The 14,651-nt window shown below is 39.5% G+C and overlaps 1 protein-coding gene across 3 annotated transcripts in view; it reads left to right on the top strand.

The window, feature by feature from the left end:
• The window catches only part of pitpnm3 (PITPNM family member 3), a 112,545-nt gene that overhangs the window by 36,062 nt on the left and 61,832 nt on the right, over positions 1-14,651 (top strand). For 2 of the 3 annotated variants that reach the window (XM_034700275.1, XM_034700278.1), the window contains exon 3: positions 8,420-8,527. In XM_034700275.1, coding sequence (XP_034556166.1) covers positions 8,420-8,527 — 108 coding nt within the window. Of the gene's footprint in view, positions 1-8,416; positions 8,528-14,651 lie in introns of all 3 variants that reach the window. The other variant, XM_034700276.1, reaches the window with a different exon arrangement.

The following is a 14,651-nucleotide window of genomic DNA, read 5'->3' as shown; positions in this document are numbered from 1 at the left end:
GTGCTGCTCTAAAAAACAGACCCTCTACTAAAAAAATTATGAATACTTCTTCTTGGTGTTGTTAGCATATCATGACTTTTTCTTCTCTAACTGCATCGTCTCATCTTGATTGTTTTGCAGAAACAACTCAGGAGGGCTGAGTGCATTGTTAATAATACCCTGCCTCTGAAACTCTGCTGAATATAGAAGATTCTGGATTTATTCTTGGTGCTAGTGTTGCAGAGTCAGAGTCACAATATACTGTATGCAGCATTAAATCTCTGCAGCCTTGAATCTTTATTTCTTTTATGAGTTTTATAAAATGTGCATTTCTCGATCATTTGACTCTAAAATTGAATCAATTCTGGAGATAGATCATTTCAAAACGTCAAACAGATTTTTCTTTTTGTATTTCTAGAGAATAAAAAATCTTATCTCCTCCTCTACCCATCTGTAGTCTCCCACAGCCCAGCGTCCACCTCCCAGCATCACTCAGCCTTCACTTAACGTCTCACACGTGTTAAACTAACCGTGTTTTTGCACCAAGGTGAGAAGTCCTATTTTTTATCAGGACTGAGTGTGCCTCCAAGCGAATGCCAACTCAATTGTCACCTTGTTTATTGATGTGAGCCGCTGACAAATTTACCATGTGCTAATCCAGATTTGTTATTTGATGACATGAATTTGAATAATGAGAGAGGAAGTGACACTCTGAGCCTGAAAGCACATTCATGGTGTTAGCTGCTCCAGCAGTTTAGTGCCATGAGAGACGGCCACTGGAGGTAAACCTTGTTTGAATGCAAGTAGGACATCTATTTATTCCAAGGCTGCTAGCTGATTATGTTGCTGTGTTGAGTGTGCACTATTTGAGGATGCAAACTGGGTTAACTATGTGTTATAAGAGGAGATGAAGTCTCTATTTTGAACGTGTTCTTTCGTATTTGGAAAGCAGTTTTGATATTTTAATCTTGGCTTCCAGCAATGAAATTAATCTAATGATATCATAAAATGCGAAAACTATCCCTTTAAATTGCCCCAAAAATGGTTTTACAAATGACCAAAGTTTTAAAAGGAGGGAGGAAGATTTGAGCATTAGTATTTTCTCAGCTCATCCAATTCCCTTTTAACATCCTATAAGTGATTGTCAGTGTTAATAGTATCGTCTACAAATGACTGATTGAAGTGTTTTATCTCTCTAACATAAAAAAAAAGTCCCTGGGGATGTGGAAGCAGCAGATATAAGCTCATATTGTAGTTTCCTCTTCCCTCTTCCCTGTGTGCTTACAAACACTTTGAACTTACTTTATAAAACTGTCATTGATCTTAAGGCCTTAAAACTAAATGTCGGCCCTCACAATAATACAAGTGCAAACGCTCTCTCACACACGTCTTATTCCCTCTTGATTTTGTTTGTCTGAGCTGGTGAAAGAATATCAGAGTGCTCATCAGTGTCAGTGGAAGTGGAAGTAATCCACTCCATCCCCTCGCCCATCTTCACTCACTCTAATCTTACATCTATATGACATATACGAGTCCGAGGGAGACCGAATAACGGATATATTCTATCTTTCTTTCAAATATTGTTTTATTCTATCTCACTGATGAATAGATTCCTCAGTTCTGGTCTCTGTCGTAAGCTCTTGCTGTAAGAGGCTACAAGTTTGGTGGCTGTGTGTCAAAGATTTTAACAACTGGTTTTTAAATTTTTTTTTATTTAACTTTAATTTTACCAGGAATAATCCCATTGAGATACAAAGTCTCTTTTTCACGGGAGTCCTGGCCAAGACAGCAGCATAAAAAGTTTCACAAATAGAACAGGACAAAACATACAGTGACAAGTAACTATTACATTGATTTATAAATTAGCAGTGTTAAGCTTTAAAACATGTGCACAAGCTGATCAGATCATCCTTTATCCTTGTTTTGAAATCCTCCAATCGAATTAAACAATCCAGTTTCAGGCGACCCTGAAGCTCAAAGCAAAGACATTAAAAGCTGATGTGGATTTCATTTTGTGGACCAGCAGACTTCAGACCCAAGAACAGTTAGCTAGATGTTGACAGGGATACAAACTTACTCTCATAGAATTGTGTTGTTTTAATGCAGCAGAACTAATGTTAAGTCCAAATCCCGGTCCTCTGAGGCGCAACTGGAATTGTTGAACGTGACGCCTTATTGGGAAAATGAGCCTGTAAAAAGAATGAATAGCAAATGCAAAGTATTTGACAATCTGTCCCAAAAGATCTCTTACTACTACTAAACATCTGTTAAGCTATATTTGAACCATGCATCACTGAAAAAATAAGCATTTTTTATCCCAAAGCAGCCCCAGCAGGTGCCGATTCACTGATTACTTCTCTGCTCATGGTTGGAGATGTGTTGATCAGGGAAATCGTCTGCTGCAGTGTTTGATTTTAATGAAACTGCTGCACACCTGTGTCATTAAGTTTTCTGTTGCAATGACACTGATGTTCACAACCCGACACAGAACATACAGTAAAAATACATGTGGGGATAAAAAAAGAAGATGAAAGTTCAGGGAAGATCAAAGGAAGGTAATAAAGTAAAGAATGAAGGAGGCTGGGGAAATTAAAAAGAGACTACCAGCGCTAATATTAAAGTATCAATGACATTAACTACACAAAGTAAACACAGTTCATGAAAGGCTATATGAGAATAAGATGAGCGATGTCGTGCTGAAACATTATACAGAATATTCACACTGTAACCTGAAATGGTGAGCTACAGAAACACATTTATTAACGTTGTTAGAAGAGTCTCATTACACCACAAAACATGAGTCAGAGCTGTGGAGGATGATCAGTGTGTGTCAGCATGTTCATATCAGCATGTCCTCCAGATATGTAAGAAGACAAAATTAGCTTTGCGAGGAGCACATCAAATATCAATAACTGAAGTATTTGGGTATTTAGTCATGAAATGTGAGCCACTGCTGTGTGTTTCACTTTTATATTGAATAAAATAGGTTAACATTTATGGCATGCCTGAATCTCTGAGTGGCTAACTTTGCTATCACTAACATGGAAAAATACTAATAAAGCTAATGGGGTCATTTCTTTACTAATTCTTTGAGTCACTTTCATTTCTAATCAGCTAGTTTTAGAGAAACTGATGATCATTTGAGTGCCATGCATTCTACCAATAGTACATAAATATGCGATTCCATCTCTTCTTGTTGTAAAAAAAAAAAGTTAAGAAAGAGTGAAGAAGTTTGATAAATGTATTGATTTTTTTTTCTGACCCTTGTTCCATCTGTTATAATGAAAGGGGCAAGCTTTATGATTTACCTGCAGCTAGTCACATGGGGGGAGCACCACATGTTTGGGCTTCGCTATCAGGGAGCGGTTGTGCCGTCCATCTTATCATAAAATATTTACTTTATATTCAAATCCAAACCTCAAGCTACCAGACGATTGTTATGTTACACTCAAAACTAGAAGTACCTCAACCTCAAGAGCGTGCTTCAAATAAAAAGCCCCAGGATCAATCAATCTTTATTTGTATAGCGCCAAATCACAACAATCATTATCTCAAGACGCTTTACAAACAGAGCAGGTCTAGACCATACTCTATGTTAAATCATTAACAAAGACCCAACACCAAGACAGGGTAAGACTCAGTCTTCTTTCACCTTAATCCACCATGAGCATTACACCTTGCAGTATTTAGCTAGCTACAGCAGGGAGGAACAACTTCCATTTAACAGGTAGAAACCTTGAGCAGAATCAGACTCATGTTAGACAACCCTGCCTAGGATCACCAAAGTCATTAAGATTAACCATGTGCTAAATACATGTGTGTAACCATTTATGTGCAAAAATTTGAGCCAATCAAAAACTTTTCTGAAGGAAAAACTCATGAGGTCACCAAAGTATAACCTGCCAATTTTCCCTCCTTCTAACAAAAGTTGTAAAGTCCAGATTCTTTGATGGTTGTTGTGATGATCTTCCATGTTTTTCCTGTTGTGTGAGGCATGTTGGGAGTGATTTTACTACAAGTCTCTTTATTTACGATGAGGTATCCTGTTGTGTAGAGGAACTCCGAGGTCATCCGAGCTCTTTGGACTGTCATGTAAAACGAAAGATAGCCAATCAAATAAAGGAGAAAGCACGACAAACACAGCCATGATGACAACAGTAAACACGAAGCATAAAGTTATATAGACATCAGGAATTGAGAACCAACTTGTTGATTTGTGGAAAAAACAAGTGTTTATAGTGTGTTCTATAAAACACAACACAATCGAACTGTTGAGGAGAGGAGTTGGACAAAGATTTATACCACAGTGGATGTACCACGAAGCATAGCAGTTAGTAACATATAACTTTAGGACCATCCTGTCAGATCCCCCATGTTTTGACTGCAAGAGATCATGCAAGATATTTGTCGTCATGTGTTGGGTCTCTCACATTTCAACATCTGTTCAGGTTTTAAAGGTCTTTTAGTGTGGGCCAGGCTTTAGTGGAGTCTGTCATGAATATCTGTGACAAATTTAGAGTCAATCCACTGAAGAGATAGTTTAGCATACGTTGACTCATCCCACTAACATAATATACACATATATTTATCCCCTTGATTTATAATCATTAGTATGAATTCTGTTCTGAATTACATCGTGACTTCGCATCTTTTGTAAATCGTATTATGTGCCTGTGAGCCACACAGGTGATGTTCCTATGTCGTTCATCTTTTATAACCTCCTTACCTGGCGGACTCTTTTCTTTTCATGCCTTTTTACGGGATAATCCCTGAGCAGTCTTATATTCATAGTGCGTCATCAGAAATTTAAAGGACCTACAATAAAGCCAGGAGCAGCATTTGGTAAGAAGTAAATGGTGATCAGAGCAGGAAATTGCAAAAAAGACAAATGATTTAAGTGTTAGAGGTCAGAGGAGGCCTTTTCACCATCTTTTAACAATCACTGCATCTATTCGTCTGTCTTCCACCCTGACACTTCCTCACTGTGAGCTGACAGGTTGAAGGATGTTTCTAAATCTCTTTCCTCTCCCTCGGGGCTGTTGGCTGCAGGCACATCTCACACTTCTGTTTTTCTTTTTGCCTGTTTCTCAAATCGGATTGTTGGATTCCTCTTGTATATTCCACAAACAGGGGATACAGCGTGTTTATTCCTTTGATTATTTGTGCGTTTTCTTTGTTTGTGCTGCGCCTGATTTCTGTGGATGACAACTTTATTTTTGCGTAGGTGGTGTTTTATTCAACAAAGACATTTCTTTCTCAGAGGAGCTTCTGTTTTGGCTGCACGCTGCATCTCTGCTGAGCTTCCCCTCCAGGAGATGATTCAGTAACCTGCTCCTTTCAGGAGTTGGTGTAAAGCCTGCTTTGCATTCACCCCCTTGTCCAAACACAGGCTTTCTTACACCCTGTGACGCGTCACTCAGATCCAACAATTTATCTCTCTATGAGTCATTTTCTTGATTCTCTGCTTTTTTTCTTCCTCCTCTGTTGATTTGAAAGTGTGTGTCCTTGCATCATTACATTCAGCACTGTATTGTCTGACTGGAGAGGGAAGAGAGGGCATTAAAAAGGCGAGCAGATAGCGAAAGACAAATTGGGACCAGGCGACCGGCTGCTGTGTGATCCAAACGGACAGGCCGTGTAAAATCGTGTCAGAGTCTCTCAGAGGCGCCTGGCAGGAATGTTAGCAGAGACGAGTGTCAGGTGGAGAGGTTTCATCCTCCTGTGTGACTCATCCTGTCTCAGACTGTCTTGGATGTCAAGTCAGAGAGATGTAGACAACCGTTCTGGATCTGCTAAACCACACAGTCCACCTGGCCTTTTTTCTTGTTGGCTGCAGATATCCCGCACTATGACAGGGCTTGTTATACTCTGAGCCAAAGTGCTGGTTCAAGGTTTTATTCCAAGGCTGCACACCAGCACTTTTAGGTGGGGCTTAGCTTGGAATTGCATGACGTCTGTTACATGTGCATTTGAGGCAGCAAAAGGAAGGACCCAAATGCAGACATGATAATGATTACTCCTCCATTAGAGCAGGAATATATAAGTGTACAGTAACCTGGGAAGGCGGCTCTGCTTTAGTGAAAGACTTGGCTGTGTTTCAATCAGAAGGTTGCTTGTTCAGTCCGCGGCTCCTGCATGTGAAAGTGCGCTTGGGAAAGACATTAAACCTCCAAAGGCGTACGGATAAAAAGATCAGTACTGATGGGCAGATTGGCACTTTTCATAACAGCCTCTGCAATCAGAGTATGAAAGTGTATGAGAGAGTAAAAGTGCCTTGAGTGGATGAAAGGCTAGGAGAGCACAACTTAATTGGAGTCAATTTTTCATATATTTTGGGTGCATTTCATTGTGTCAAATTGTGTCCTTGCTCCCCTCACACTTATGTCTTCCAAGTGTCTTAACTCCTCCCATGCGAGAAAGAAATTCAAGGACAGAGGAGCAGATACTTCCAACATAGCAATTCTCAGTTCTTCAGCATCAGGCTAAAGCAGTCTTCGTGCCACATGTTGAGTTGTAGCACCCACAAGTTCACGTGATTACAGACTTCCACTTAAGCTACTCTACTGTTTCCTTTAAGCTAAGCTCCTCCATAAACGTCCTCTATCCTCCCTCTACGAGCCCCAACTAAAGGATTGAGAGGTCCTCCAAGATAGCAAAAGGGGAAAAAAATCCAGGTTATGGGCGAAGAGAGGGCGCAAGGAAGCGTAAGTCAGCATAAGTCAGAATTATAAATAGCGCCTCAGGATTGATGGCAAAGTCTGAGGGTATTTGGTGAACAGGTGGAGAATAGCAATGACTTCAGAGCTTCATAAGAATGCAGAGGCCCAAGTTAGTAGGAGTTTGACAGAGAGGCGGATTGGGCAAATATAAAAACGACTGAGGCAGCTGTCGTGACCAAATCGCCAGACTCTTTGTAATAAAAACAACACAGTTATTCAATCTGGTGGTGTAGGTGCAGCAGCAGGATACGAAAACACTCTTTTAGGACAACAATCATACTTTACTTTTAAAATTAGGTCCAACAGGGCGAGAGGCAGGAGTGCTGAGACAATCCCACATGGTACCCAGATAATCAACCACTAGTCGAACCTTTTTAAGAATGTGGGCTGTCATCAATCAATCAATCAATCTTTATTTGTATTGCGCCAAATCACAACAAACTGTATCTCAAGATGCTTTTACAAACATAGGAGGTCTAGAGAGACCACTCTATGTCAAATTAAGCTTTAAACTGGCAAGCAATTTGGCTAAAGATTTTACTGCAGGTTGACTGATATCGTTTTTTCAACAGCTGATGCCGATAATTAAAGAGCATCTATACCACTGTGGAGCAATCTGACATTAGTGCTTTGTTGGTATTGCATCTTCTAAAATCACACCCATGAGGACACTCATTGTCCACTTGTCCATGGTTCATGATCAAATGTGCACACAGACACTGCAACTGTGCTAAAAACATTTTTTTTTAACTGTTCAAATGGATCTCTGTTAATTCTCAAGGCTGCACATTGTTTTTGCACTGTATACAGCATCTGTAAACACATCACGGTTTGCTTACTAGGAACCTCTGCGTGGTTCCTTTGAAGGCTGTGCAGGTAGTGCATGATTTAGCACGTGAGGCATTGAACCTTTATCAGCTCAAAGCCAAACAGCCAAGGTGAAGCTGAAGGTGTATCAATGCATCATAATAGATTGGTGCACTTGTAGAAACAGCAGGTTGGTGTTGTGCTTTGTACAGTAGTTACAATAATTAGACTAGATGAGGACGTGCTATAGCTCCATGATTAACACTGGCTGCTTGCAGGTTTACAACCTGATACAGGCAGGTGAATTACATGCACACAACTGCACACTGAGACTGTGCTGACTCACCGCGTAGTGGTAGGCCAATCACAATCAAAACATCTCCATCCACTACAGGTACCGATAACAAGTTTGTAGCTCTAAAGCTGATCTTGTGGATTTTGTCAGAATGTAGTAGGTAAGCCTAAAGGACCTATAACACCGTTGTCTTTACATGTTGGGTTAATACTGTGTTCATATCAAAACCACAATACCATCTACCTTTGTTTTCAGCCAAGACAAGCCACATTAACATGGGTTTACATGTTTCTGTTGTTTGCACTGTTGTTTGCTTTGGCCATGTTGTTTTGTTTATTAGCTAAACATTAGGCTGTCTACTCAGGTTGGCATAAGCAGCATGCACAGCTTGTGAAGCCAAATTTAAATGGAGGGGAAATCACGCCCAGCTGACACAAATAAAAACAGTCATGACACTCATGTTGGTGTACAGGGTGTTTAACAATCAGAGCCTCAACAACAGTGAGCCTCCATCAATATACAGGAGTTAGTGAGATTTTTTCCTGTGCTGTATTACTGTCTTACTTATCCTCTTTGTGTTTGTGTGTGTGTGTGTGTGTACGTGTGTGTGTCCCAGCAGATGTTATGGAGGGGAAGAGCGCCATGCTGCTCGGCATGAGTCAGTGGAACTCAAACGACCTGGTGGAGCAGATTGAGACTCTGGGACACATGGAGGACCAGTCACATGGTACAAACACACAAAAACACATGCACACAGCCGTGTGTACATTTATAAACATTCTCAGATGCTAAGAAGCACAATAAGGTGTGAATTTTGCCTGCTCATACGTAATGAAAGCTCAAATTGTCTGGCATGAGTCTTTCACTGGGTGATGGTAATAATGGATGGGCTGTAGTTTCTAATTAGCACTACATTAGGTCAATTTTGACCACTAGAGGGCAGAAATAGTCGAAAACAATACCCCTTATTTTATCAATGCAAGATGTGATGACTCATATTTGACACCATGACACACCTTTTCACACTACGCTTGAATCATTTGACCCAATGTTAATATCTTAATACTACAGGTTAAATGCTTCAAATTAGGTCAAAATTACCTCCAAAGTAGACCAGAACATAATCTGAAGTATGAAAAAGAATCAGCAGGGGGTAAACACAAGCACAGCTGTCATCTAACATGCAGATATGTAATGTTTTCAACCCTCTCTGCTCCTTCTCCATGCTCAATGAAGCCTGAGAAAAGCACTGAGCTTGAAACACGTTGCACATCCCTGTTTTTCCTCCACTCTGTCTTTGCCTCGGTGTATTCATGCGCATCCAGAGTGCGACTTAAAACAACATTTGCTCTTGTAAGCAAGGAGGTTACAATCTTTTTCAAAGCTGTTGAAGGCGCCCATCAAATTTCAAACAAAAAATCTGACATGGATGGATGGACTCAGCACAGAGGGATGAATCCTCTTTTTTTCTTAACCCTAGTCTTGTCTTTTTTACTAGATGGAATTGAATTAAGGCGAAATAATTATGGGAACATTCTTTACCTTCACAACATTTCAACTTTTCTTTGATTGTTTGAGATATCTAGACCTGTTCCCTGAAAGCGGACGATAATGGCTCAGGATCAGCTTGAATTGACTGGCGTTTTGTAAGATGTGACCAACAATCTGTTAGTTCAGAGTGGTCTTTTTGTATCAGAATTGGTCTTATTTCTTGCTTATTTCTTATTTGTTATTCTTGGAGTAGTGTCGTCTACTTGATTTTCAGTGGAATTGGCTGTTAGCAGAAAAACAATGTGTGTAGAGCAAAAAACAGGCAGAACGCATCAGTAATGCAGTCAGCTAGCCATCAGCTGTCATAAATTAATCTGTAATTACTATCTCTAAATAACATTATGTAGCTATAGTTACTGTAAAATCCGGACAATAAGTGGCACGAGTATATATTAGACACAGTCTTTTCTCTGTCTTTCTGCATGACAATACTCATTGTGTTCAACAAAGTTCACATCATGCTGTCTCAGTGCAGCCCAGTCTGTCATCCAGCACCATCTGTTTTCACCATGTGGAGTTTGCAATCTATTTGTTCGGCAGTTTAGCTCAGCTGAAGGTAACTTCGATAGTTTTGAGGTGCAGACCCACTGCCTACAACCAAATCACCTGGAGTAAATCTACCTGTCACCCCTGGTCAGTTGTTGTCTTAAATTGGGATCTTTTTAATCAAACCTGCAATCCACAAGCTTTATTTACTGAAATAGATAGTTTGTTTTTCTTGAAGTAGGGATTGTGTGAGGTACTTGTCAATAGTAAGTGTATTAGCCACAGGGGATGCTGGTCAACTTGACCCTTTGCTTGTTGAGAAACTAGAATAAAAAGTTGACTGGTCAAAGAGTCACATTAAGCAGCACAATGTCACCTGCCAGAAATCTGACTCCGGTACAGGCTGTGTACTATTTTCAGTGCTCTACCTTTACAGCTCAAAGGACCAGCATGGCAACAGCTGTTCATTTTTTCTTTCAGCCAAAGATGTATAGACATTTCTTCATCATTTTATGGTGAAAAGCTTTGCAAATAGTTCAGTAGATCAAATAAGATTTTAATCTGTTTAGTTTGTGCAGAAGGAATATTACAGCATGCACAAATGAGCAGAAGGAATATCATATATCAGCAGGTGCTCATTACATTTCTGTCTCAACACACACCCTCACATCCGGAGATTCTGTATGATTCCCTGGTTAGAAAGTTATTTGATTAGAATCATTTATCAAAGTCTCAGGTGTGATTTCTCTACCACAGTAACTGCATCACACATTCCCTAGAGATTGAACACACAGTATTTTTTCAGACATAAATTGAAAAATTTAGTTACACCTGTAAAGATCATAAATCAGTACTGGGGTTCATGAAGATAACTTCTAGGAGGTTTCATGCAGTAGAAATTCAATCAGAGTTGTCAGCCGTGAATTGCTGTTAATGCTTTATGTCTGTTGATATTACGATTAAAAGCAATGCACTTCACTACACTCCATATACATGAAATAAGATTTATGAAGCAAAATGATTATTGTATTGCTTTAGTAGCGCTAACACTAATGTTACTGTTCATTAATACCTCTCATTAGCAAGCCAAAAACAGATGTTTACAGTAGGTTTCAGGCAGGTTACATTGCTGGTTGTTCTTAACTTCAGCATTGAGGTCATAGTCCTCAATTTTTGGCTGTATCCTCAACAAATTAATCAGTTCACTTATCAATGTATTTGAAGGAGAATGATGTTAGACAAGTCCATCCATTTAGCCATTTCCACAAAGACTGTACCAGACACTGCACAGACTTCCCACCCTGAGTGTTACATCACCAGAAAACGGCTCTTGTGTGACCATTGTATCTTACACAAAAACATAAAGGGGATACAATTTGTGTTAGCTTAAGAATAATCAGCGTCCCTTTAACCTTTTAACAAAAAAATCAATGATGAACGGTTTAAACTCAATTCTGCATTACAGCTTCTCTGTCAGTCCTGTCCTGATATCACGGCGCTGGTTACTCGTTTTGTTTACTGATAAATGGACCAGCTCTGGTCGGTCGTAAAGGTCAGCTCCGAGGTTTGACAAACTGGAGTGGACGCTTTTAATCACTATGGTTCTGTGTGCGTGTGTCCGTCTGTCCGTGAATGTGTAGTCTGGTCCTGCAGTGATCAAAGAAACCTCTCCTGCAGGGATGCTGTACATGTCATGCTGTGGTAACTGAAGGAGCAGGTACATTGTGAATATGTTACACCCCCTACGCATCACATCAACAACCCACTCAAAAAAACAGTAATGACCTGTGAAGTGCTCTGCTTCAGCAGTACCCATGTTATTGTGGTGCTCTATAATAATGAAAATAAATGATAAACAGCTGTAGTGCCAGAGAAAATAAAAATAACATTTTTTCATGAATAAAAGATGCAGAGTTATAAATGATATGTTTGTATTCGTTCAAATATATCTTATGAAAGGGATTGCTAATGGTCAAATACCAACTTTCAACTCATTATTTCGGTTTTACACAACTGTACTGTTTCCATTCAGAGTATTTTTGGGCACAGAAGGGAGCTTAAAGCTCTCTGTTAACCTGCCCGGCAACAAGCAGCAGGCGGACATATAGTACTACAGTAAGGTAAAGCATTTTAGCATTTAAAGACTGAGATACTTCAGAAAAGCTCTTAAGACTAAACACAGGGCTATAAAGACAATATTAAGGAAATGAACACTCACATGTTAACTATCCAGCCTTTGAATGCTGCAAATTGTAAACTGAGCAACACAGACAAGAGAAAGGTTAATTTATGTGTACTACAAGCAAACATACCATTGCCAGGTTTTGTAAATCTGTTCATAGACCAAGCCTACAGATTTGGCTTAAGGGTTTATCAAAGTCTCTTGCACTGGAAATACTTACAACAACCATTAATGGAAAAATGGTGTACTATAAAAAGAGTTTTTTAATAAAGTTTTTGGAGGGGAGGAAGTCTGCAGAAGTCTATTTCCTGTTTTGTAATATGTTGTTGTACTACTCTGTCTAAACTTGGTGTAATTAGAAGGTGTCTTTTCGTGAATGTTCCGCATTGCACCTTACTGTGCGTTCGTCTACACTGAAGGATTTATGTTGAAAATCCCAGCCCAAGCCATAAACAGGGAAACTCTTCAGATCAGCTACTGACAATATCTATATACATGTCAATGAAAAAAAACTATCATCTCCAGGATTGCAACTTTATTTATCATTATGAATCAAATTAATTAAGCTGTTCATTGGACAACTTTATAAGATAAGATAGGAGATAAGAGATTCCTTTACTCGTCCCACAACGGGGAAATTCAAGTGTCACAGTAGCAAAGTAGACAGTGCAAAAATAAATAAATAAATAAAGCAAACAAGAGCCTATAAAGTAACAATTATTAAAAAGTGATTAACTTTTTTTTTAACTTAATTAAAATTAAATAGGTAAAATATAAGCATATCTTACAACATATACTGTATATATATTATTGGTTATATAGTCTGACCACTGCAGGAAGAAAAGACCTGTGATATCTCTCCATGAGACACCGCGGGTGAAGAAGTCTGTCACTTTATGACCAGGAAGGTAATGGATGGTAATGTTGCTCTCATGGGTTAATGTACATTTTGATTGGTCCGCATCATAAAAACATACTTGTACCATGTAAATGACAGGACGCCTGCTGTCAGAGCTTCTGCACACTGATGCTTGAGAAGTTAAGGACACTCATGGCCCATTGAATAAATAAAAGCCCTGTTAGAGACAGCCAGCGACAGATGTATTGCCTTCAATTGAGTGTGTGATGTATGGTTTCTGTAGGTTTGAGGCACTGAACCGACACATTATTACTCAGCCATGCAGTATCTCTCCTCTTTAAAATTACATGTACCTTCAGTCTTAAGGCTGATAACCTGATTCTGTCTCACTTTAGCTGTGAAAACATTATGAGGCTAATCTTCATGAAATAGAAAGTTTGGATGTTCCTTTGGTTTCGCTCACAGCACATAACTAAAACGTGTGTTTAACATTGTTTTCCAGCAAACCTGTTATCACAGCCTGAATTCAGCTCTGTGAATGCTGTCCCACTTAAACCCTCTGAAGATGGTAATAACATACTGGGAATGCTGGTTCCAGTACAAATTTAAGCTCCCAGGCTGCGGTTAAGAGTTTAACCTGGCATGCTTAAGTCACAGTAATTGCATTCTCCCTCTTGCCTTCTCTGTGATTCTCATCTTTGAGGCTCGGCAAAGTCAAACAAACCCAAAAATAGAAACACTCCCCAACATGGTGCTGCATATAAATGTGCATCAGCCTGCTGAGGTTCTGCCTCGTTTGTTTGTTTACATCCTACACTCGTGGGAGCGCGGGGATATTAAAATAAATTTAGCTGAGCAGAACCGGGGATATGCAAGAAAAAAAAGATCTGAAAGCAGCAACAACAATAGCTGCTGCAACAACAGATCTGAAGTCATGCAGACATCTAGAGAGAATTCTAGAGGCAGTGTGCTCAACAAGCTTGATGCCCAAACTGCATAATCTCACTTCATCACAGATGTATCAGTATCTCATTATCTGTCAACATCTCAAAAAACAGTAATAGTTCCCTTCCTATATCAGAGATACTGTATATATTTGAATCATTTACAGGTGCATGCCATTGCTCGTGTTTAAAGGAGCTGACTGGGAATGAGGGAGAAGGAACCAAAGTGTACGAAACCTCGGAGAACCCCAGTGCTTAAGGAAGTTTTGGGGGTATTACAGAAATAGTCTTTCCTTCAAAGACAGTATATGAGCGATGGACAAAGCCTCTGAGGCACCTTGATCTCCTTTTTTATGGCTGCAGGGAGAAACTGCACTGACCATTTTTCATTTTCTCCCTTTTGCAGTCACTTTACTTTTTGTCCACAAACACCCCGTCTTTTTTTAAAAATCTAGAAAACTGCCAATCTAGCGAGGACAGTTTTTGGGTTTCGATTAGAGTACCCTGCTTTCATGTGTCATCTCCTCTGACATGATTTGCGCTGCAGTACACTCTGTGGCAAAGGATAGCTGGCAACATAGTATTCTTCTCATTTTGCCCCTGCTGCTTCTATGTTTCATGGCAGGTAGCAACAAGTGTCAAGAGCCACTATCACTCCCTACTATGAAACAATTACTTACATGGTATTACTGTATTCTCATTTTTAGCACAACATCAACAACATCAACGTTTAATTTTCTTAAAGAGACAGATATCAACAACACTGGTTATTACTACTGCAACTCAGTCTAAGTTTTTCCACTATATACTTATGCCATTCTTAATGATA

Source organism: Notolabrus celidotus, chromosome 14 (assembly GCF_009762535.1).
Source record: "Notolabrus celidotus isolate fNotCel1 chromosome 14, fNotCel1.pri, whole genome shotgun sequence".
NCBI lineage: Eukaryota > Metazoa > Chordata > Actinopteri > Labriformes > Labridae > Notolabrus > Notolabrus celidotus.
The sequence above is the reverse complement of the archived record's forward strand: the minus strand, read 5'-3'. Positions and strand labels throughout refer to the sequence as shown.